This window comes from Myotis yumanensis, unplaced genomic scaffold (genome assembly GCF_028538775.1).
Source record: "Myotis yumanensis isolate MYYU_CA2020_CCGP unplaced genomic scaffold, mMyoYum1.0.hap1 SCAF_4, whole genome shotgun sequence".
NCBI lineage: Eukaryota > Metazoa > Chordata > Mammalia > Chiroptera > Vespertilionidae > Myotis > Myotis yumanensis.
The window spans coordinates 95694997-95718064 of record NW_027223755.1 but is presented as its reverse complement, the minus strand read 5'-3'; the positions used below and the strand labels follow the sequence as shown (position 1 = coordinate 95718064).

The window sequence follows — 23068 nt, the reverse complement described above, 5'->3', positions numbered from 1 at the left end:
GTCTCGACCCACAGGTTGAGAACCGCTGGTCTCTAGACTGTGTGGCAGGAAGTGGAGGGGAACTGTTTTCTTTTTTTAATTTTAATTAAATCTTTATTGTTCAGATTATTACATTTGTTCCTCTTTCCGCCCCCCCCCCCATAACTCCCCTCCACCCAGTTCCCACCCCACCCTCCGCCCTCACTCCCCACCCACTGTCCCCATCCATAGGTGCACGATTATTGTCCAGTCTCTTCCCACATCCCGCACACCCCTTTCCACCCAAGAATAGTCAGTCCATTCCCTTTCTATGCCCCTGATTCTATTATAATCACCAGTTTATTATGTTCATCAGATTATTTATTCACTTGATTTTTAGATTCACTTGTTGATTTTCTTCTTCTTCCTGTTTTTAAAGGATACCTTTCAGCATTTCATATAATACTGGTTTGGTGGTGATGAACTCCTTTAGCTTTTCCTTATCTGTGAAGCTCTTTATCTGACCTTCACTTCTGAATGGTAGCTTTGCTGGATAAAGTAATCTTGGTTGTAGGTTCTTCGCATTCATCACTTTGAATATTTCTTGCCACTCCCTTCTGGCCTGCAAAGTTTCTGTTGAGAAATCAGCTGACAGTCGTATGGGTACTCCCTTGTAGGTAACTGAGTTTCTTTCTCTTGCTGCTTTTAAGGTTCTCTCTTTGTCTTTTGCTCTTGGCATTTTAATTATGATGTGTCTTGGTGTGGTCCTCTTTGGATTCCTTTTCTTTGGGGTTCTCTGCGCTTCCTGGACTTGTAAGTCTATTTCTTTCACCAGGTAGGGGAAGTTTTCTGTCATTATTTCTTCAAATAGGTTTTCAATATCTTGCTCTCTCTCTTCTTCTGGCACCCCTATAATTCGGATGTTGGTACGCTTGAAGTTGTCCCAGAGTCTCCTTACACTATCTTCGTATTTTTGGATTCTTTTTTCATTTTGCTTTTCTGGTTGGGTGTTTTCTGCTTCTTCGTATTTCAAATCTTTGACTTGATTCTTGGGATCCTCTGGTCTGCTGTTGGGAATCTGTGTAATATTCTTTATTTCAGTAAGTGTATGCTTAATTTCTAGTTGGTTCTTTATCACAACATTGAGGGTATCACTAGATTTCTTGAGGGTCTCATTGAGTTTATTGGCGGTTTCTAGAAAATTCTTGAAAAACCTTAAAAGTGTGGTTTTGACCTCTATATCCAGTAGTTTGCTTTCCTCCATTTCTGTCATTTGTGTCCTGTTTCTTTGTCTCTGCATTTTTTATGCTTCGCTGTGTCGATAGAGTGGCTTTCTGTGCTAAGTGTCCTATAGGGCCCAGTGGCTCAGCCTCCCCAATTACCTGAGGTAGACACTCTTGGTGCACCCCCTTGTGGGCTTTGTGCACAGTCTTGTTGTAGTTAAGCCTTGATTGTTGTAGGTAACACTGGGAGGATTTGACCTCCAGGCCAATTGGCTGTGAGAATCAGCTGTATCTACGGTGGGAGAACTTCTGTGCTGAAGACACCCTTATGGGGCAAGACTTGCTTCAGTGGGGCTTTGGTGCTCACTGAGTCTGCCCCCTGAGTGTGTCCCTTATGGATCTGAGTTGTAATTGGATGGTCCCACTCTGACCACTGGGTACACTGGCTCTTGGATCTAAGGAGGTGCTAATCTAGCCTCTGCCTGAGGCTACCCAGCAGAAGCCAGCTGTAAAGCAATGCAAGTTGCCCTGGGGCCTTGGGGCAGCTGCAGTTTGTTAAGTAATTTTCAGATTACAAAGGGCCAGGCCTTTCATATGCAAAAGCCTCCATGCACAGCTTGGGCAGGGCGGGGTCCCAGGGGATCAACAGGGCGGGCGGAGCGAGTGGTATGGCTGCTCTCAGTCCTGTCCTCAGAGGCCCCGGCAATCGCTGCAAGTGCCTCCGAGAGAAAGCTGCCCTCGAGTTCCGACCGATGCCAGACAGTCCCGTTTCTCCTGTATGAGTCTGGGTCCCCAGAGACTCGCCCTGAGACTCCCTCCCGATTGAAAAAGACAATCGTGTCCTCAGCTGCCAGCCCGCTACGCATGCATCTCCGCACCTTTGAATTTTACTTCCGCACCGCACCTCCTCTGAGTCTCGGTTTGCTTTTCTCTTTCCTTCTAGTTGTAGAATTTCCACTCAGCCAGCCTTCCTGTGGTTCTGGATGATGTCTGTTCAGTCCTTTAGTTGTATTTTTTAAAATATATTTTATTGATTTTTTTTTACAGAGAGGAAGGAAGAGGGATAGTTAGAAACATCGATGAGAGAGAAACATCAATTCAGCTGCCTCCTGCACACCCCCTACTGGAGATGTGCCCGCAACCAAGGTACATGCCCTTGGCAGGAATCGAACCTCGGACCCTTCAGTCCGCAGGCCGACGCTCTATCCACTGAGCCAAACTGGTTACGGCTAGTTGTATTTTTGAAGTGGTTGTGCGAGGCAGCAATCTCCGGTGTTTACCTATGCTGCCATCTTGATTTCTCGTCGGGAACTGTTTTCTTGCTCCTACTCTGGGTAAAGGCATTGGAGGGGAAACCCAGGGTCCCCTCTTCCCCCCAAATCATGAAACTCCTTTCCTGGGAGGGTCAGGTTCCCAATGAAACACAGGGGATCCCCAACCATCACGCACATTGTCATTAAAATTACAGGGCTCCCATTACTGCCCCCCTCAGACACTCTGGGGACCCAGGGTCCCAGAATTTCTTGCCCAAACAGCCCTCTACCTGCGTGCTGGTCCCCAGGGCTGGCCAAGAGCTGACTGCTGGGGGTGCCGAGGGACAGAGCTGAGTGTCCGCACTTTAAGAGGCCCCTTTCAGGGGAGGAGGGACCCAAGGTGGGAAGAATGGAGGAGACCCAAAAAGCCCCTCCCAGAAAGAGCAGGGGCAATGTCGCTGCTTCTGTAGCCGTCCTGTCCAGAGGCCAGGGCGTGGCCCGGAGTAGCATGTGCTCTGGAGGCTTCTTGAGTTCCGTCCTTGATGCTGGTACTTATTTACCGGGGGCCTCAGGCATGTTAACCTCTCTGAGCCTAGTCTCCACATCTGCAAAACTGGAAAAATTTTCAGGCACCACACAGCTACCTCCCTGGTGTTTTGGCAAGAATAAGTGGAGTGAGGGGTGTAAAGTGTTTAGTACAGAGATTGACACATAACAAATGCTTCAGATAAGATTTTTTTAAAAAAAAGGTGCCCTAGCCAGTTGCTCAGTGGTTAGAGCATCGACCCACTGACTGAAGGGTGGCGGGTTTGATTCTGGTCAAGGGCACATACCTTGGTTGCAGGCTCGATGCCCGGCCCCCGTCGGGGCGCATGTAGAAGGCAGCCAATCGATGTGTCTCTTTCATACCCATGTTTCTGTCTCTCCCCCTCCCTTCTACTCTCTCTAAACATCAATGGAAAAATATCCTCAGGTGAGGATTAAAAAGAAAGGAATTATAGGGCCCTGTGCAGTTCCCCACCGTCAGCTCCCTGGCACCGACACTAGGGAGGTCTTACCTCCTAGGACAATGAGGGCACACTGGAGTCTGAAATGCCTGGGTTCACCTTTCAGCTCCTCCATTTATTAGTGATACAACCAACTTGATTCATTCGTCTAGCCTCAGCTTTCTGTCCTGTAAAATGGGTATCTCCCTCAGGCTGACCAAGTTTTTAGCTCAGTGCCTGGCACATAGTGGACCTTCATATCTAAGTGTGTTTTCCTTTCTCTCTCCCAAAGAGCCATCACCGCTGCCATCTTCTCCTCCTCCTCCTAGATCACCTCCTCCACCTCATATGCCTCCTCAATCATACTTCCAAGGCCCCCGGGTTATTCACACAGGTGAGTGCTCCTGCCTCCTCTCCTTGCCCTGGCCACTCCCCAAGACTCTGCCCCCCAGCGCCTCCTCTGGGAAGCCCTCCTTCCCTGCCCCCTCAGCTGCCAGTGGCCACTTTGCCCAAAGCCATGCGCGTTTCCCTCCAATGTGAAATCTCCAGTGCGGGGAGAGGGGAGGTCTGGTACACAGTAGGTGCTCAGGAAATGCGTGTGAAGTAGAATCCTATTATCTACTCTGCCAAGGCGCTACCCCAACCACAGGTGAGGGGGTGCCGACCCCCAGGTGGGGCCTGGGCTTGGGGATTGTTAAACACTTGCGGGGGAATTGGGGAACACTGGGAAGGCTGAGAGCTGCTGGATTCGGTTGTGAATTCCCGGGGGCCAGAGCGAAGGCAGCATCCTCACTGTTGTCAAGACCATAGAGCCCGTGGGTCACCCCTTCCAGCCAGTTCTTTCCCGAGTTCTCTGCCAAACGGGGTGGCTACATCAGGCTTCAGGGGTCCAAACCCAGCACCCCCGCCCCCTGGGCCCCAGAAAAGCCCAAGTCCTCATGGCTCTGAACAGTCCACCAGACCAGGCCCTGCGCCCTGGGTCAGACACCAGAGGCCCTGGGACCAGGCTCCTGACAGGAGACGCAGCCGGCACCACAGCCTTCGCTGCCCACCGGGCTGCAGGGTTTACGAGGGCTGCGCACACTTTTTGGTCCCTGTGTACAAATGCAAGAGGAAGAGACAAGAAGAAGGCTTTTGGGTTTTCTGTTGTGTTGGGTGTGTGTGTGTGTGTGTGTGTGTGTGTGTGTGTGTTTGCAATGCAACTGCTTTCCCGTGTCGGTGGGAGCTTTCTGATGGCAGGGTTAGCAAGCAGCTCTGGCCGAATTAAACCAAAGCCCGAGAGGGCCTGCGTGGGCGGGATGCCCTGGGAACACACTGGATTGATGTTCAATCCAGTTTAAACCCAGAAAGGCTCCCAGCTCCCTGGGTCCCCGGTCAGAGAGGCAGGGTGCCTGGACTGAGGAGGCCCCTGAGCCCTGAGGCTGGTGGTTGGAGGGAAGGGGACTGCTGGGGGCTTGGGGCCCTGTGGACGGTCTGGGCTGCTTGGGGAGCACGAGAACCTGCAGAGGGCACAGGCCATGCGAGGGTCCACCCAGTGGTGGACGCTGAGGAGAGGGGTGTGAGGCCTGACCCGCCCCTTCCCGCCCCAAGCTGTGTTCAGCGGTGTGCCTATGTTGGCGACTCCCGTGCCCATAAGCTACCTGTGTCCGTACTGCGGGAACTACGTCATCACGGTGACCACCCCGATCCCGGGGATCCTCACCTGGTTGCTGTGTACAGGCCTCTTCATGTTTGGGTGAGTTGGCACCCCGGCCATCGGCGGGGGAGGATCTGCTGGCTGGGGAGGGCTGGCCGGGCAGAGGAGGCAGGGCAGGGCCAAGCATGGGGGATGCAGGCTTGGCGGGGCGCACCCAGCCTGGCCCCTGGCCCACGGCCCACTGCTCCCGAGGCTGCAGGTGTATTCTGGGCTGCTGTCTCTTCCCCTTCTGCGTGGACAGTTTAATGGACGTGAGTCACACGTGTCCCGTGTGCCGGCGGGAACTCTTCCGCTACCATCGCCTGTGAACCTCCATGAAATAAATGTCTAATAAGTGACCTTTACCTGCCTGTGTCTGTACTACTGGGGTCCCCCCACCCGCTCCTGCCCAGGGCTGTGAAGGGACTGAGGCAGTGCCCACCCGCCCAGTGGTTCTCAGCCTTCTGGCCCTTTAAATACAGTTCATGTTGTGACCCAACCATAAAATTATTTTCGTTCCTTCTTCATAACTGTAATGTTGCTACTGTTATGAATCGTAATGTAAATATCTGATATGCAGGATGGTCTTAGGCGACCCCAGGGAAAGGGTCGTTCCACCGCCAAAGGGGTTGCGACTCACAGGTTGAGAACCGCTGCACCCGCCCTTCTCCTGCCCTCCCGTCCCCAAGGAAGGTCAGGTGGGCGCTCAGACCGGCGCCTGCACACAGCAGGGGCTGTGAGCACCGGGTGAAGGATGGATGCCTGGCCCTCCCTTCACATGGTCCACCCTCTCCTGACCTCTGAAACACCACAACCCATCCATCGATCAGTTTTAGCTTCTAAGTCCTCTAGTCCACATCTCGTCAGTAGGTCTCAAGATGACTCTTCCCACCTCCTCATGTGGCCCTGGGCGCTGTGGATGGCATGACCACCTCCCTGCAGTGCCTCCTCTGACCCCACCCCCTCAGCAGCACCCTGCCCTGTCCTTGTTGCCCCACAATAATTTCATTCCCTCCTTGATACCCCACCCTGCTCTTCCTTAAGGGAGGCACCAGCCCCTTAGTTCTGCCCGGCCTCTCTGCCCCAAGTCTTGCCTACACCCTCCGGTCCTCACCAGCAACCAGTGACTGGCACATAGTTCAATTAACAGGTGAGAATTACTAACTTCAGCTCTGATTATGCCAGACGCCTGCCTAGAACCTTCCAGGCTCAGGACTGAAGCTGACATTTTAACAGGGGGTCACCTGAGTCACTGTGAGTGGGCCTCTGCCTCTCCCCACCTCTGTGCTACTGCCCAGCCACCACACATCCCGACGCCTCCCTGTGCTGCCCTGGACTGGCCCCCTCACCCATTCCTTCTGTTGGGCCCAGCAGCGCCATCACTTATTCTCGGGCCCCTGCCACTTCCCCAGGGGCAGGCAGGCTCATGGGAGCTGGGAAGGAAGGAAATCCGCCCAAATCTGTCCCCACCTCACCCCCACCCCACCCCACCCCACCCCAGCAGAGGTTTAATTCTCGAAGTTCCTTCATGGCCACAGCACAGTAGCCATCCTGCACGTCACAGTGACTGCGGGAACGTGGAGAAAACTTAGATGTTGAAAGGCCCTCACTGGCTTAGAGCGAGTGCTTGTGGGTAAATGAGTCTGCTGGGGATGAGGTCAGGGGCGGGCATGCGCTAACGGAAAACCCAGGGCACAACTGAGGGCCATTTCACTTGGCAAAATCCAAACATATATGATCCCATCTTCCCAATATAAATGAATTTCAGAGAGAAGGAAGTGAAGGAATTAGGGGGCAGAAGGGCCTGTGAAGTTCATTTCATCTACTGAGGTGTGGCAGGAGGTCGGCTGTAATGCTCCCCCATCCTGGGCACATGATGCCAGGGGCGGAGGTGGCTGGTCCCGATCCAGGAACTGGACCAGCAGCTGGAAACACGGCCCGTCCACCCAAGACGAATGCAGTGCAGCAGCGAGAAAAGGTACGACGGCAGGAAGGTGCGCGTGTGCCTGCGCAGAGCTGAGTCGTGGAGGCACTGAAGCATCACGGTGGCCTCTTGGCAGACATTCCTGGAAGCCAATCAGTCAGGTGAGAGCTGCTCTGGCCACAGCTGCTGTGACAGCGCTGGCAGGTCCAGGGTTGCACCAGCCAGGGGAAGGAAGGGTGACAGATTTCTCCAGATCTGAATGTCAGCCCTGCAGCTGCCCCACTGCCATCTCCCGCACCCCCAGATGCCCCGGGAAGCCAGGGGAGCACCGACTTCCGAGGAGGCACTAGCTGTGGGACTGAGAGTCCCAATGTCCACATCCAAACAGAGACCCATTTTGTCTTAAATATATTTTTATTGATTTCAGAGTGGAAGGGAAAGACAGAAACATGAGAATCATTGATCAGCTGCCTCCTGCACACCCCTGAGGATCGAGCCCGCAACCCAGGCACGTGCCCTGACTGGGAACCGAATTGTGACCTCCTGGTTCATAGGTCAATGCTCAACCACGGAACCACACCGGCTGGGCCAGAGACCCATTTCAGTGAGATTTTAGGATTACAGAGGTGAAGCATCTGACAAACTAGACCCCCAGTTCCTGGGAACCAATCCCTCATTTATAATAAATCCGAACAGAGTGGCGCCAAATGGACCCAGGGCGACAGGAAGGCCTCGGATCTACACGTGGGGCCCAACTGGTCCCATGTTTCAAGGCGAGACCATGCAATCTCAAACAGGGTGAGCGTCATCACGGAGGGAAGGGCAGGTCACGGAGGCAGAACTGGCCCAGCGGCCACCACCATCTGGAGGAGGAAGTCTTGAGCTGGGACTTGGCCAATCCCCGGCTGAGACAAAGCCCAGGCCCCTGCAGGGGGGCCAGGCTTTACGGGCTGGTCACAGGGCAGGCCTGGCTCTGCCTACGGCCGGAGCCGATTCATCCGAGGAGCTTGACCGCAGGCCGGTGTCTCATCCCACGCTGGCCAGGCGACTTGCCGGTTTTGACTTGGATGCCCAGACAGTTTCACAGGTAGTCCCATGACAGCGACGTCCGTAGCAGACGCAGGGCCACTGCGGCGCATGAGCACACTGCCCGCTGTGGGGCTGGTGTCCCGGGCCCTCCTTCACTCACCTGGCTCAGACACCAAGTGCCTCAACAAGGGCCCTGCCCGGCCCGGGGAACACCCTTGCGAGAGCCTTGGACCAATCCCCAGGCTGTCTGATTAGACGGCCCAATGTTAAGAAAATATTGTCAACTTTTAACATTGGGAAATTCACACTGAAAATCCAGACTTTTCAGCTTCTTTGAAAACTCAGGTGCACAGGATGCACATTCAGCAAGCGTCAGACTGAAGCACGTCTGTCCCCTCGGCCCAGCCCTCCCCCCTCCTTGGGCAATCCTACTCGCTGCCTTGGACACCTGGGCCCAGAGCATCATTTCCACTTCTCAGTGGCCTAGTGTCCGAGCCTGGTCCCAGGGCGGCCTTGGTTCTCCTGCCCCAGGACCTCACTGTCTCCCTGGGCCCAGCTTTCCCTAAAGGCTGACTTGGCCTTTCCATGCTCAGGGTTTGTTTCTGCACCAGCTGGGAACTGCCAGCAGTGCGGCCGGGACAGCGTGTCCAGCAGGGCCCAGCGCTCAGAGGGAGACAGTGCCCTGCCCTGGGTGCCTGCAGCTCCTGCTGAGGCACCTGGGGGCAGGGTGGCATGTGGCAGTGAGGTTGTTTCAAGGCCAGCTCTGTACTTAGCCACCGAGAGCCCAGCTAGGTGGTCAGCCTCCAAGCCCGTGTCCTGTCACTCTGGGCTGCCCACATGCCTCGCTGGGAACCAAGACGGGGCGTGCTCAGTGGTGGGTTGTTTGAGGACTGCTGACTTGTGGCTAGAGTCAAGACAGGACACGTCCCCACCTTCCTTATCATGGGAGCACAGAGGAGGGTGTGACGCTGGCCTCCCAACCCAGCTCTGCCATCAGTGAGTCTCTCACAGCTGGGGATACCGCCTACCGTTCCCAGTGGCCATCACCTTGAGCCACGCCCAGGCTGTGTGGACAGAGGCGAGGAAGCAGGATGGAGTGGGTGTGGGGGGAAGGGGATGGTTGTAGACTGTTACGCCCCTCCTGCACCCGCATGCCTGCAAGGAGTGAACATAGCTGACCCTGAACCTGCCACCCCTACCCCAATGCCGACTTCACAGAAAGGAGTCCGGAAGGGCTGTGGGTGCCCACTCCTCACTAGTGGGCAAGGGGAAAGGCCAGCACAAGCTGCCACCCCCACCGCGCCCGTGGCTGGGATTGGGAAATGGGGGACTCGGTCCCTATCTGTCCCATGCAGCTCCTGGTCATCCCCGAAGGTCAGGAACACCAGAGCCCCCGTGCTCCGTCTCACATTTAACTCCAGCTCATCAGGGCAGACCACAAAGGGGCACATCTGACTAGTGGCTTTGCCCAGCACAGCAGGCACCAGCCACATGGCAAGCTGCAGTTCACACCCTCGGCCATTCTGGCCACACGTGGCTGTGGCTGCTGCACAGGCAGGCACGTGAAGTCGCTGTGGCAGAGGACGCTGGAGAGCCAGGTCACACACAGCACAGCTGCCGATGGCCGGAAACACTGCTCAGTGACCCCCAGGCGTACGGAACGTGGCTCTAACGTGACAGCATCGTGAGTGTGTTCAGTGAGGGCCAAGGCGGCTTCCATTCCGATGCACTTCCACCCCAGGGGCCATCCTACCACCAAACACTGCAGCCAGCCAGGAATCCCCCCCAGGAGCTCCTTTCCCGCTTAGTCCCGGGGCCGGCGAACTTGGACTTTTACCTGTTCTTTCGTACATGAAGTGCACCAGGCTCGGCCTCACCTCACTGCAGGGTCGTCGGTGGCTGTGTTCAGGCTGCAGTGCAGAGCTGTGTCCCATGACCAGCAACCCGCAGAGCCCAAAGCATATCGTGCATTCAACTGCACAGCAGCTCCAAACGAGAAACCCCCACCCTCACCCCACCCCAACCACCACACGGGCCGCAAAGCGAGGCGAGGAGAGCCCCGGGAAGGCCTTGCTCAAGGAGTGATGGTTCTGGACACAGCCTGTTCTCACTGCAGCCACAGAACTCTGGCCCCGGGTCACCTCTGCAGCTGTTTCTCCTTCGCGTCGGGTTACGCACCAAAGCCATACCTCCCAACACGGCAGACTCCGGGTTAAAGCGTATTTGTTAGTAGGGAAGGCCACTTGCAGACACGACTGCAGATACGTGCCTCACTTCCAATGCAGCCAACTTGAAGCTCTTAGAGAAAGCCAGCAATCATTTCAAAGGCAGTCCCACCCTGGATGGGCAGGGACACTGGGAGGTGCTCTGGGAACTGCTGTTAAAGGGATGGCAATGGCAAGCCCTGTCCTCACCTAGTGTGCTTTTAATTTAATGTGAGCTTCTTCCAGCACACCGCTCCTGGGTGCACGTGCGGTGGGCCCCTTCCCCTCACACTGTGGGTTCCAGGGCCCCAGCGCTCTAGGACTTGGTACACCATCACGACACAGCAACATCTTAGAGGGAGAGGACAGAGGATGGGACGACCTCGGGGGTCAGAGTCAGCTACCTGAAACGCAGTGTCTCCATCCCTATCCCCGAAACTCAGAAGACTCTTGATGCCATAAACTGGGAGTAGATGGCAAAGGAAACGCCCACATTGCAAAGTGTTTTTTGCAAAAAGATTCATTTAATAACTTCAGGGAGAATTCTGTCTGTGACCTAAGACTATATAATCTACCCTTAGCCAGAACCCAAAACACAAAAATCAACATGTTCTTTGGACAGAGGAGCGGTGCAATCCACACACCGGCCCAGGGCAGCGAGGGGTGTGAAAGCACGCGTCCCAGTGGAATCTGAAAAGGGATCGCGGGGCACAGACCACCTGGGGACCAGGAACAGTGCACTGGGGTGGGATGCGAGGCCACTGAGGCAGGCCATGGCCGCTCAAATGCCAGCAGCCTGTTCCACCATTTCAATATTTCCAGTCCTCTTATTTGTACATGGTGCTCACCTGGAAAACCTCTTATTCCTTAAGCTTAAATGAAACTAGTAAAAGGCAAAAAAAAGAAGGCAGAACTATACATCAGCAATACTGAAATTTGGGGGTCGGGGCAGTGGGGGTGAGGGGGGTGAAACAGCTCAGTAAAACCTTGTTATAAATAAAAAGGTTTTCCAAGCCCCTTTTGGGGGAGGTCAGAAATCTTCCTCAACTTCCACATCACTCACTGAATTATCATTTTTATAGAAAATTTTATTCAACATACAACATTTTCCAGCAAAAAGGCAATATACAGGAAGAGTTGGTGTACACCGCTGCTACAGAAACAAACAAAAAATACTGGAAAAGAATGAAAAAAAAACTGTGATCTGCTGATTCTACTTTACTGCACTCAAAACTAGACACGCAGCTGGCATTTAGCTCCAAAATAAAAGGTCGGGACTGAAATAAACTACACACAATGAATATCAACATCAGTGAGTCACCTGCAGATTCACCCAACAAAAAAGTCACCTCCTCCCAGCAGTAAATTGTACATGTTCATTCATTAAATATACAATTTCATTTTTCCTGTTTTTTTTTTCTTTTAACTTTTATACAAAGTCAACAGCTTACTACCACTAGTGAGCATGCCCTCTTTGCTAAAAGGCTCTCTTGTTCATCTGTTGTGTTTAAGGAAATTCTATGTATAATCTTTCACCTGCTTGTATGAACGTGAGATCAGTCTGCCCACAGGCAGCTTATACACCTTAATTGTAATTAACAGTGCTTTCCATTTAATAAAAGACCCCAGAACGGCTGTCAGACTACTCCGTGCCCCCACTCTGCAATGGGCTGCAGAGCAGCAGTGGCTGACGGAAGTGAGACAGTTTATGGAAAGACCCAGGCGGCTGGGAGAGGACTGAGGAAGGGGCGACAGGACACGCAGTGAAGGAAAGAGTGCTATTTATTAGCTTGTGAGTTTCTCTGTTTTGCCTTTACAGATGCACAAAAGGCCATTGAAATATAACTGAAGGAAATACGTCAGACGAGCCTAAACATACGACTTCCTGGCTGCGGGTGGAGGCCGGGACCCCCAGCAGGCAGCCAGGCAGCTTCTGCCAACTAGACAGACTAGAGACCTCCTGCCAGCGCCACGCGTCCCACTAACCTCTTCTCCCCGAATGCTGACAGTTGCCTTGCATGTAGTTACCATAAAATAACTCTCATTGGCATCCAAGCTTTATAAAAACACCTTCATTTTGCTCAAAAAGGGCAGTCAATAGATACAGAGAAGCCAAACTGAACAGCCTCAACAAAATAAAATGAACACCAGCAGCAAATCCTCCTCGGAAGACTCGCTAGAGTGCACGTGTGCCAGAGTCCTCGCTGTTAAAGGGGCACACCCACACGCGGTCCTCGCCTTGCACGCACGGGTGAGGAAGTCAGTTATGGATTTTAATGGCCTTTTCAAGGTAAGTGTAGCGACTTCTCTTTGGGGCTTTGTTGAAGTGGTCGAGCCCTAGCCACGGCCGCGGGTGAGACATGTTACCTGGTGGGGAAAGAGGGGCGATGAGACCACAGAACAAGTACCAGGACCCCTATACCTGGGGTGGCCACACAAGCAAGTGTGGGTTCACAGCGACCAGGTGTGGGTTCACAGCGAGGCTGGGGCTTGAGCCAAACGCGCCCACACCCTGCCTGCCTGCCTCGGCAGCTTCTACGGGCAGCTCTGCCAGAGCCTGCCAACCACACGGAGCCTTCACACCTCGACCTTGGAGCTTAGTTCTTTCAGCCACCACGTGACGCAAGCCACCTTGTAATCCTTAAGAGACTCGATGGGTTCAGGCTACTGTTCCTCCCATCACAAAGGAGGTCAGCAAGCCCAGGCCGCCCCGCTGTGGAAATGGGCAGGGGACTCGACCCCGAGCTCTCCACCTCCAGCTACTTACCGCTGGCCGGTTGGACCTCCCCCACACGGAAGGAAAGCAGTGGGAGGGCTCTTACCAGGCTGAGGTTCAAAGTCTTTCAAGTTTACTTCGTACTCATCTTCATTTATGTATTGGTGCCGGCCCATCATCACAATGGCAAATTTAAACTAAAAGACAAAAATGAAAACTCCTCCATGAACTGGGGGTGCCTCTGCAGAGTCTAGGCCGCTCTCCCAGGAAGCCTCCAGCATGCTGCTCGCTGATTACTCGTCCAGCACGCGCGTACCTTCTCAAACTCCTTCTCCTGGATGTCTAGCAGGCTCTGAATCCGCTTCATGACTTCTCTGAAATGCTCGCCCTGCGGACACAGGAGGACGCTGTGCTCACGTACCTGTGTGCACCAGCGTTCACGGCCCATGGGGACGCCACCAAAGCCCATGGTCTGCCCACCGAGGCAGGAAGCTAGATTTAGCAATGCTAATCCAAAAGGGGGCGAGGTTTCAAGTTTTTTTTTTTTATTGTTTTATTGCTTAAAGTATTACAAAGAGTATTACATATGTCTCCTTTTTTTTCCCGCCCTTGACAATCCCCTGGTTTCAAGTTTTGACATGCGTTCTCAACCTGTTACCTGTAAAAGCTCACCTGGTGTATCCTCAGCAAAAAAGGGATTCCAAACGTCCCAAACACCTCCTTGTGGAAATGTGCCACTGTGATCAGCATCTCATTTTCCTTATCTATGTCTACCTGGTCCAAAGGTATTTCCTGGGGACAGTTAAACACAGGGAACAGAGTAAAGCACCTGATGCAGACAAAACACTTTAATTCTGACCTGCTCCTGCAATGAGGCGATTAGGTCATTATTTTTTTGCCAAAATGCTATGTTTGGGGCTTGTTAGAATGGTAAGAATTCAGAGCCAGGCCGAAACCGGTTTGGCTCAGTGGATAGAGCTTCGGCCTGCGGACTGAAAGGTCCCAGGTTCGATTCCGGTCAAGGGCATGTACCTGGGTTGCGAGCACATCCCCAGTGGGGAGTGTGCAGGAGGCAGCTGATCGATGTTTCTCTCTCATCGATGTTTCTAACTCTCTCTCTCTCTCCCTTCCTCTCTGTAAAAAATCAATAAAATATATTAAAAAAAAAAAAAAAAAAAGAATTCAGAGCCAGAAAATATCCAAGTTTTTTTTTTTAAGGAAAATGATGGGTTTTAAGACACCAAATAATTTTTTTTTTCCAGTTACTGTGGTAATTTCAGCAACTCTAGAAACCAACAGGGACCCAGTTTCTGAATAAATTTGTCTGGTGGCCCATATCTAAAATTAATGTATAAGTACAAAGACTATATATGATTGTACTTAAATGAGGTACCTAGGGTAGTCAAATTCAGAGAGTGGGATGGTGGTTTCCAGGGGCCGGCGGAGGGAGATGTTAGTGGGTATGGAGTTTTACTGGGGGAAGATGGGGATTGTGGCAATAGATGGTGTGGATGTGCCTAATGCCATTGAAATGTACATTTAAAATGGTACCCAGTACGGTATTTAGGATTTACCACAGTAAGACAATCAGCAAGCCACTGACAGCTGCCCCACCCACCACGGACTCAAAACTCTCCCTGGAGCCAAGAGCAGGGCAGTTACCTCTATTCGAAACGTTCTACTCGTTGCAGGAGATAAACATTCTAATAGCTCGTCTTCTTGGTGCACACCAATAATTTTGTAGCTTACAATTTCTAGCAGCCTGTATAAACAGGATAGGGGTGAAAGATATAAATTCATGGGAAAACACACTAACAAATTTTTTTCTTATTATAAAGCTATCAACATTTACTTGTCGTCTTTCTTTTTAAAAGACTGGAAAAGTCAAAAGCAGGCACCCATGGGAGAGGGCACAACACTGGCCAGGTGGCCCCTCGAGCGTGTGATTCAAGGCGAGTGACCTCAAGCCTCGGTGAGGCCGAGTCCCTGGAGCTGATGAATCTCCCTCTAAACCCACGCGAGGCAGGACTGGTGAAGCTGTTCTCACCGAGCCTTTGGAGGACAAAGGGCTCCAAATATTAAAATTAGAGAAAAAACATGCTGGGAGCCAATAGCCACAAGGGCAGTTTTGTCCTGAGCTGACTGTGTGGCGACATAAGAAAAGCGCCCAGCCCTGTCCAGTTTGGCTCAGTGGTTGGTGCATCCGCACTCGGACCGAAGGGCGCATGCGGGAGACAACCAATTGATTCATCTCTCTCAAATCAATGTTTCTCTCTCTCTCCTGCATCCTCCCCTCCACTCTCTCAAAAAATATCAATGGAAAAAATATCCTCAGGTGAGGATTAAAAGAAAAGCACCCAGGTCTCTGAAATAAAAACTGCTCATCACATCTGTGGCTTCTGTCCACAGCCTGAACGTTGCCCAATTTCACAAATGCAATCCCAGCAGCTTTTCCCAGTTCCAGTTATCATTCTATTGTAATCACATCCTTCCTCTGCTTGGCGTTCCTACCTGAAGCACACATTTTTACTATAGGTAGTTAACATCAGGAGACTGGAAGGAAAGGAGCAAAAGATGGCTTAACTGTGAAATATTTAAAAACTGCTGTGAAAAACCAGCTGAGAGAGGAGTCTGGCAACAGGCATAGGGCTCTGGCTGTGCTGTGTCCACCAGCACACTGTAGGGCTGGGGCTGGTCAGCACTCCTCCCGCCACCAAGGGCTCCAGGAAATACTTGCCTAAGTTTCCCTGATGCCTTCTCCCCAAGCTCTACAGCCTTTTTACATTCTTCTAACAGGTCCCGGACACACCCGTGCTTGTCTGGATATAGTGTTATTTCCTAAGAAATGACAAGATGAAACACATGCTTTAAAGAAAACATAAAGGATCTGCTACAGCAAACCAATTTTGCTTGAAGAAAGAAAACACAGCAATAGATGTCCTCAGCTGTCTCTAGCTCCCAGGACTCTCTAACTTACATTCCAGCCATGAGGGCCCCTGGTGTGAGACCTCACTCAGACCATCTGCTCAAACCTGGAGCCCACCAAGTACTGAGGGGACTTTAAGAAGTGCCACTTTTGCCCTGAGCCCAGGTTTGGCTCAGTAAATAGAGTATCAACCCGTGGACTGAAGGGTCCTGGGTTTGATTCCCGTCAAGGGCACACACCTCAGATACAGGCTCAATCCCTGGCCCTGGTCCGGGCACATGCGGGAGGCAACCAATCAATGTCTCTCTCACATTGATATTTCTCTCTCTTTCTCTCTCTACACCTCCCTTCAACTCTCTCTAAAAATCAATGGAAAAATATCCACAGGTGAGGATTAACAACAATAAAAATGTCACTTTCTGGTTATCTGAAACCTATACTTTTATTAACCAATGTTATCCCAATGAATCCAGTAATAAAAAACAAACAAAAATGCCACCATGGCCGAAGCCGGTTTGGCTCAGTGGATAGAGCGTCGGCCTGCGGACTCAAGGGTCCCGGGTTCGATTCCGGTCAGGGGCATGTGCCCGGGTTGCCGGCACATCCCCAGTGGGAGATGTGCGGGAGGCAGTTGATTGGTGTTTCTCTCTCATCGATGTTTCTAGCTCTCTGTCTCTCTCCCTTCCTCTCTGTAAAAATTCAATAAAATATATTAAAAAAAAAAAAAAATGCCACCATGGTGTGAAAAGTTTGCCACTTCCAGAGCAGCTTCTCAGGAAATGACCCCCTGAAAGATCACCTACAAGCCTTTCCGATCCCAGCACAGTGAGAAAGAAGGCTGATTAATCTAGGCCATGAGCAGCAGGAGGCTTTACAATTTAAGCCTGACTGATCAACTGCATATACGCGTGAATGTCTGTGGCATGTGACTCAACTTTTCCCTCAAAATTGGCCGAGCAAGAACGGTGAAAAGGATTTGGAATCCCAGCAGTCGCACTTCCTAGAACCACCTAAAGTGTGGCTGCACATGCCTTCTGTATGCAACAAGCACAGGCCACGGGAGCAGCCCACACAGTCAGTGTCAGCTCACTTGCAGGCCGGCTGCCCTCACTGAGGCCTGACGGGGTTTGAGGAAAATACTGCTCCGGCCAAGCAGCAGTGCATCAACTTAAGATGTCCAAACATCTTAAGAAAAGCAGTCCTGGAGGGTCAGGCAGATGAGGTGGTGGCAGGAGGACACAAACATGGGCTCTCCAACTCTGGACCCAGGGGTCGCTACAAGGCTATCACTCCTCTTGCTTTCTTTTGTTGTTTTAGTTATCAAGGTCTAGAGAGACAGAAACCATAGACAAGCTCCAATAAAAATGAAGATTCATATCATTAAAAAAAAAACTTACCTCTTCCCTAAATTGGCTGTTTAACCATATACACTTAAAACTTCGCCTGTTTTCAAAGTCTGTGATTTTCATCTTCAGCTGTGAAGGAAAGAGAGACCCTGTTAGATGTGCTTCCACAAAACCCAAGGCTGCTCCTCATGACCCACGGGCACATTAATTTGGACTCATACCTGCTGATAGTAAAGTTTCTTAGGTTGTCTAGGCTTGAAGAATTGTAGAAGATCTCTTAAAGTACCTTCATAATTATGTCTAAGAGGGTTACCTGGGCCATCCCTATAACTACACAAGAAAACAGCATGTAAATAAATGACTTCTTTATTCGCCTACAACAAATATCGGTGACTGAGCAGAAAAGCAAACCACTGGCCTTGCACCTAGGCTTGCAATTGGGACCTGGCACACCGTTCCACTGAATGTTCCTACTTCCCGAGCCCGACGCCCCGCCGGCTGCCACACCCGAGTGCTCTCTGCAATGGTGGCACAGCACACAGAAGTCTGGCTGGGACGGACCCAGCTGACAGGTGGGGGATGTGTTTACTGATGATGTATCTAAAGTAAGTCTGACTCGCGATGAGGCTGCCAATTATTTTGACATCTTGGAGTAGTGTGGTCAAGATATGAGGGGTGACAATTCTGTATCTGAAGCTAAGCAAGAAATGGTATGTCAGGCGATGTGGCCAGCTACTTATTAAAATTAGCTCCAATATGTTTGGATGAACTATGGAAAGCACGCAGCAAGGACCAAACACACGTGTGTGCATGTAGCTTACCCTTGAGATTTGAAAAACTGGAGCAGCATTGGGTCAGTGTTGAGTCTCTGTGCAACTGTCTTTGCAACCTGGGGGGGCAGAAGCCAGACATCAGAACGCCAGGGCACACTGCGGCAATGCACTAGATTTGCTTATAAGCATCATTATTAACGAGGCACCTCATCATCTTCACCCGATGTGGGATGAGTGGCCGCATTCCAGTGCCCTAGGAATTACTACCTAAGAGTACCATGTGAGTAGCATATCTGATGAAGATAAACTTTTAAAGGCTTTTTCACTCTTAAGGTGAAGCCTATAGATTTTTAAATTTCCTGATGATTGTTGAAATGCTTCACACTTGGCATGTTCTAATTGCAGCAATGGACCACCATCATCTCCCAAAGCACACAGTGCCAGGTAGAGAGGGTTTCGAAGGACAAGTGCAGATGGACATGGTAGCTGATGAGGAGGCTGAGGTAAGAACAGCTTTGGTCCCATGGCCATCTTAGCACCAACCCACTTTAGTCAGGAATTTCCTCAGACCAGCAGGACTAACTCCTCCTCCTGAACCAAATCCATCAGCTTCATCAGCAAGCATTTTTTTAAAAAGAACGTGGTTTTTCTGGTGCAAAATCTGAAGGGAGAAGAGCCTTTATCAAATACCTGAAAATAATTCATTCTATTTGATAACGTGACCACAAATCCAGGATCATTAGGGATTGTCTTATCACAGAAAATGACATCAACACGGTGATAGAGGTCTCTGAAATATTCTTTTGCGGTGGGTAATTCACTGTTATCATTCTCAGGGTCATCCCTGGGGGGAGGAAAAAAAAACACATTTGTAGACTGAATCAAAACCCAGGCCAACAGAAGCTCAGGGTCCTATTTTAAGGTGTGTGTGTGTGGGGGGGGGGGGGGGGGGGGGGGATGGGGGAGGGGCGGCGGGGCACGGGTCTGCCAGTGACCTTTGTAAGCAGGGACCATGGGGAAAGGCCATCAAGCACAGAAGGTGTGCCTGAGATAGGCACAGTGCTGCTTGCCGTCCTGACTGCAATACAGAAACCGGAGCCTCTTCTCTACAGACAAGGGGAAGGGCTGCGGTGAAGTGTGGGGCCCACACAGCCTGTGGCACAGCCTGCTCCCTGACCAAGGCACTTTCAGGCCAAGGCAGCAGGACACGACAAAAGTGGCCTGCCCACACCCTATGCCAGGGCCACCTCACCAGACGCTTTAACAGCAAGAAAAAGGCAACGCCGGGCTGCTTTCAGACTAAGACCTCAGACCTGCTAGTTTAACATGCAGGTTTAAATCAATTACCTAAGTAGCTGCATTCTAAGAAATACCCTATGTTTTAAGGGAAGAAATACTATCTTCCTATTTCACAAAGACCTTTGCAGCCGTGCTAACAGTGCTCATGCTCACTGTAGACATTTTTAGGTAATCAGAGCATTGATGAAAACGCTCAATACCTAATTCCAAGACCCAGAGACAGCCAGCGTCTGTCAGCATTGTGAGGCATTTCAAACAACACCTGACTCGGGGTGTCAACACAATCTTGTTAGTGTTACAGGACTTGGAAAAAAATTTTCTGCTACCAGTACAAAGTGATCAAATCCTTCAAAAAGTACATACTTCTGAAACACTATAATATCACCATCCATTAGCTCATCCAGGGCTTTATCAAGAGACACGTCATAGTCCTGAATTCTTTCCGTTAAATTCGGTTTAACTTCCTAGAGTAAAAGAAATGAAATAGTTACAATGCAACATTTGTCTAATGTTTAATATGGCCATACACTGTATGTATTTTCCCTACACCCAATTCTATCAGCCATGTATTTTTAGTATGTTAAAAAGCTAATGGGAAATATTAATATCCGTACAGATGTAATAATCACTGATCGATCCTCAATTGGTAAAAAATCACAAATCTACAAATGTGATCCTAAACTCAAGGTCACCTCAACAGTAGACATTACCCATAACAAATACAGGGACAGTCAAACAAGCAAAAAAATTCCTCTCCTATCTGCTAACAATACACTGATTATAGAAAAATAAACCATCCAAACCTCATAGAGGATAAGGCTAGTATCTTGGATAAATCCTGCTCTGTCACACATAACCGGGAGCAAGTCACCTAGGAGAGAGAAAGAAAAGAATGCAAAGCTGTAATACACCACAACTACAGAAGAATCAAGGCAGAGGTGAGCGCAGCAGGACTTACGTATTTTACAGGATATTGGCGTGTAGATGTGCCCACAGTAGTTCAAGCTCCGTGTTTTGGGATCATACATCTTCAAAAACAACATCACATCATCTACAAGGTTCATAAACAGGTTTTGTTAGCGTCTTACCTCTCAGTATACTGTTAAAACAGTCATAGTAAACTTAGTAAGGCACTGAAATGACAGCTTACTGTGCCTAAAACTGTGTCAGACCAGGCTTGTGACTACTCCCTCACTCCAAGCATCAAACCCCTGGGGAACACTCCATGTGACGCAGTGAAGGTGGAATTGGGGCAGTGAGCTTAGAAATCCTAGTTTCAAGATCTGCTACTAACTAGATGGCTAGGTGATGTCATGGGAATAATGGTAGGGTTGTATGACTTCGCTACACTAGAGAGGTGACCACTTACAGCAATAAAAACAATCTTATAGCAAAATCTGATCCACCTGCTTTTCATATAAAGTAGTGCTGCAATACAGCTAGACTGTCCATTTATATACATCCTCTGTGGCCACTTTCCTGCTACAATGCCAGGCAAAAACCAGATGGCCCACAAGGCATGAACTACAGTTGACGCTTAACAACTTGGGTGTTAGGGAAATCCCCCAAGCAGTTACAAATCCATATGTAACGTCTGACTCTCCGAAAACGTATTAATAGCCTCCTGTTGAACGGAAGCCTGATGGATAACATAAACCGTTGATTAGCACATATTTTATGTATGTTTCATATACTATATTCTCCCAATAAGTAAGCTAGAGAAAGATTATTAAGGAAATCATGAGGAAAATACAGCACTTTTTAAAAAATCCACATATAGCCGAAACCGGTTTGGCTCAGTGGATAGAGCGTAGGCCTGAGGACTGAAGGGTCCCAGGTTCGATTCAGGTCAAGGGCATGTGCCTGGGTTGCGGGCACATCCCCAGTAGGAGATGTGCAGGAGGCAGCTGATCGATGTTTCTCTCTCATGGATGTTTCTAACTCTCTATCTCTCTCCCTTCCTCTCTGTAAAAAACCAATAAAATATAAAATAAATAAATAAATAATCCACATATAAGTAGGCCCATGCAGCTCAAGCCCATGCCATGCAAGAGTCCACTGTATTTACACCTGGCCCTTAAGAGAGAGGCTGCAATGCCTGCTCTGTGTGATCTGCCGGTATATAAAGGACCAATGTGATCAGCAAACATGGGGCCACGACTGAAGATGGAACATGACGCCTCAAAACTGCTTCCCCTCCTCTGCTCCCGGACACTACAGCCCATGGCCAGTCCTACTTGACTACATCATGGAGCCTCGACCACAACAGGGGTTTATGAGCATTTTTGGAATTACTAAGATTTTTTTGCAAGGGAATAACATTTAAGGCAATATGTGGAACGATGGCCCAGGAACCCAACTACACTGCCCTGATGGTGGCTGGGTGTTTGGTGGGCACTTACGATCTTTATCAAACTTGGGTAACGTTGCTCCAGTAGCGGCCAGCTCCGGATCAACTGTTTCCAGGAATATTGTCCAAGGGTTTTCATTATCACTGAGTTCAATCATCTATTTCCAAAAGAGATGCCAATTTTAGAAAATTTTAATGCAGAGTGAGAGTGAAAAGCTATACTCGTGTACTGAAGAAACGTATCCGACTGGACCACAGGGGAGGCATGCTGCAGCCCCAGCAGCGGAGCACGCTGAGGTGTGCAGCGGTCAACAACACTCACTGTTTTGTTGCCATCGGCCTCATTATCTAACATCGCCGGTCGTTTGGTTCCATTGCTCCTCGCTTGCATGGGCCATAATCGAATTTGATCTTGTGGAAACCCCTGGAAAAAAATTAAATGAAAAGAAAGTTAATTCATATTTTATTTCTGTATCACTGTAACCATTCTATGCCTAAAAGAAAAATAATCATAGATCTCCCTGATTTCAGGATCACTAGTATTCCAAGACTGAAGTGACGATTTCACAAAAGGAAAAAGAAAAAAAGAAACACAGGAAGGGGTAGAAAAGAGAAGATTCGAGTTCACATTCAACTTTCCTTCACTGCTGATTCAGCTGAAACAGTAGTCACAGGGCAGACACAGGCACCACCCAGAAGGAAATGAGTGCAGGTCAGTTACCTCACTTCTCAGGCAGCCTGCACACAGCACCTACCCCCAAAAGTACTGTCTTATCCAGGTATAAAGAAAGAGGGTGGCACGTGGAAGTCAAAATAAACCATCAGCAGAGCAGCTGGCACTCACCATGGTCTGGGAGAGGTTCTGGACGAACTCAGCAAGCGAGGAGTTTTTCAGCACTTTGAACACAGTGTACTTGACTTTTTCTTCATCATACATATCATTTCCTTGGTGGCCACAAAACTGGTCCTCTGCAACTATCTGAAAACATGCACAAACACACAGAACAACTGACACACAAATACAATGAGACCATGCTGATCAAGAACAAGTTCAAACAGCCCTGGCGGGATTGCTCAGCTGTTTGGATCATTGTCCTGAGCACCATAAGGTCATGGGTTCGATTCCCGGTGAGGGCATATACCTAGGTTTCGAGTTCTATCCCCAGTTGGGGTGCATAGGAGAGGCAACCAATCGATGTTTCTCTCTCTCTCTCTTTTTCTCTCTCTCTCTCAATCTCTATCTCTATCTCCCTTCCTCTCTCTAAATATCAATAAATACATCCTAGGATGAGGATTTTAAAAAAAATAGTAAGTTCAAATAGTAAAATGCTGAAAACTAGTCTTGCTTCTTCAGAAGACCCAAGGAGAAAAGTTTCAAAATGACTAAGAATGAAATTAAGTATGTA

General features: G+C 50.1%; 2 protein-coding genes across 2 annotated transcripts in view; one reads left to right on the top strand and one right to left on the bottom strand.

Moving 5' to 3' along the window:
- The first annotated feature begins 2886 nt into the window (after positions 1–2886).
- LOC139009480 (LITAF domain-containing protein-like) lies at positions 2887–5424 on the top strand. The gene is made up of 4 exons (XM_070413765.1): positions 2887–2900; positions 3750–3814; positions 5011–5155; positions 5316–5424. The coding sequence occupies exons 1-4, from the start codon at positions 2887–2889 to the stop codon at positions 5422–5424; spliced, it is 333 nt and encodes a 110-aa protein (XP_070269866.1).
- A 5901-nt stretch (positions 5425–11325) lies between these two features.
- Positions 11326–23068, bottom strand: part of USP7 (ubiquitin specific peptidase 7) — a 70224-nt gene continuing 58481 nt past the window's right edge. Inside the window, exons 16-31 of the mRNA XM_070413001.1 lie at positions 22507–22641; positions 21985–22086; positions 21715–21820; positions 20271–20363; positions 20116–20183; positions 19676–19776; positions 18704–18857; positions 18062–18129; positions 17462–17570; positions 17292–17369; positions 15706–15806; positions 14631–14730; positions 13641–13760; positions 13285–13356; positions 13075–13165; positions 11326–12619 (exon numbers count right to left, since the gene is read on the bottom strand). Of these exons, the coding sequence (XP_070269102.1) occupies positions 12513–12619; positions 13075–13165; positions 13285–13356; positions 13641–13760; positions 14631–14730; positions 15706–15806; positions 17292–17369; positions 17462–17570; positions 18062–18129; positions 18704–18857; positions 19676–19776; positions 20116–20183; positions 20271–20363; positions 21715–21820; positions 21985–22086; positions 22507–22641 (1605 nt within the window). The 3' untranslated portion in view covers positions 11326–12512. The remainder of the gene's footprint in view (positions 12620–13074; positions 13166–13284; positions 13357–13640; positions 13761–14630; positions 14731–15705; positions 15807–17291; positions 17370–17461; positions 17571–18061; positions 18130–18703; positions 18858–19675; positions 19777–20115; positions 20184–20270; positions 20364–21714; positions 21821–21984; positions 22087–22506; positions 22642–23068) is intronic.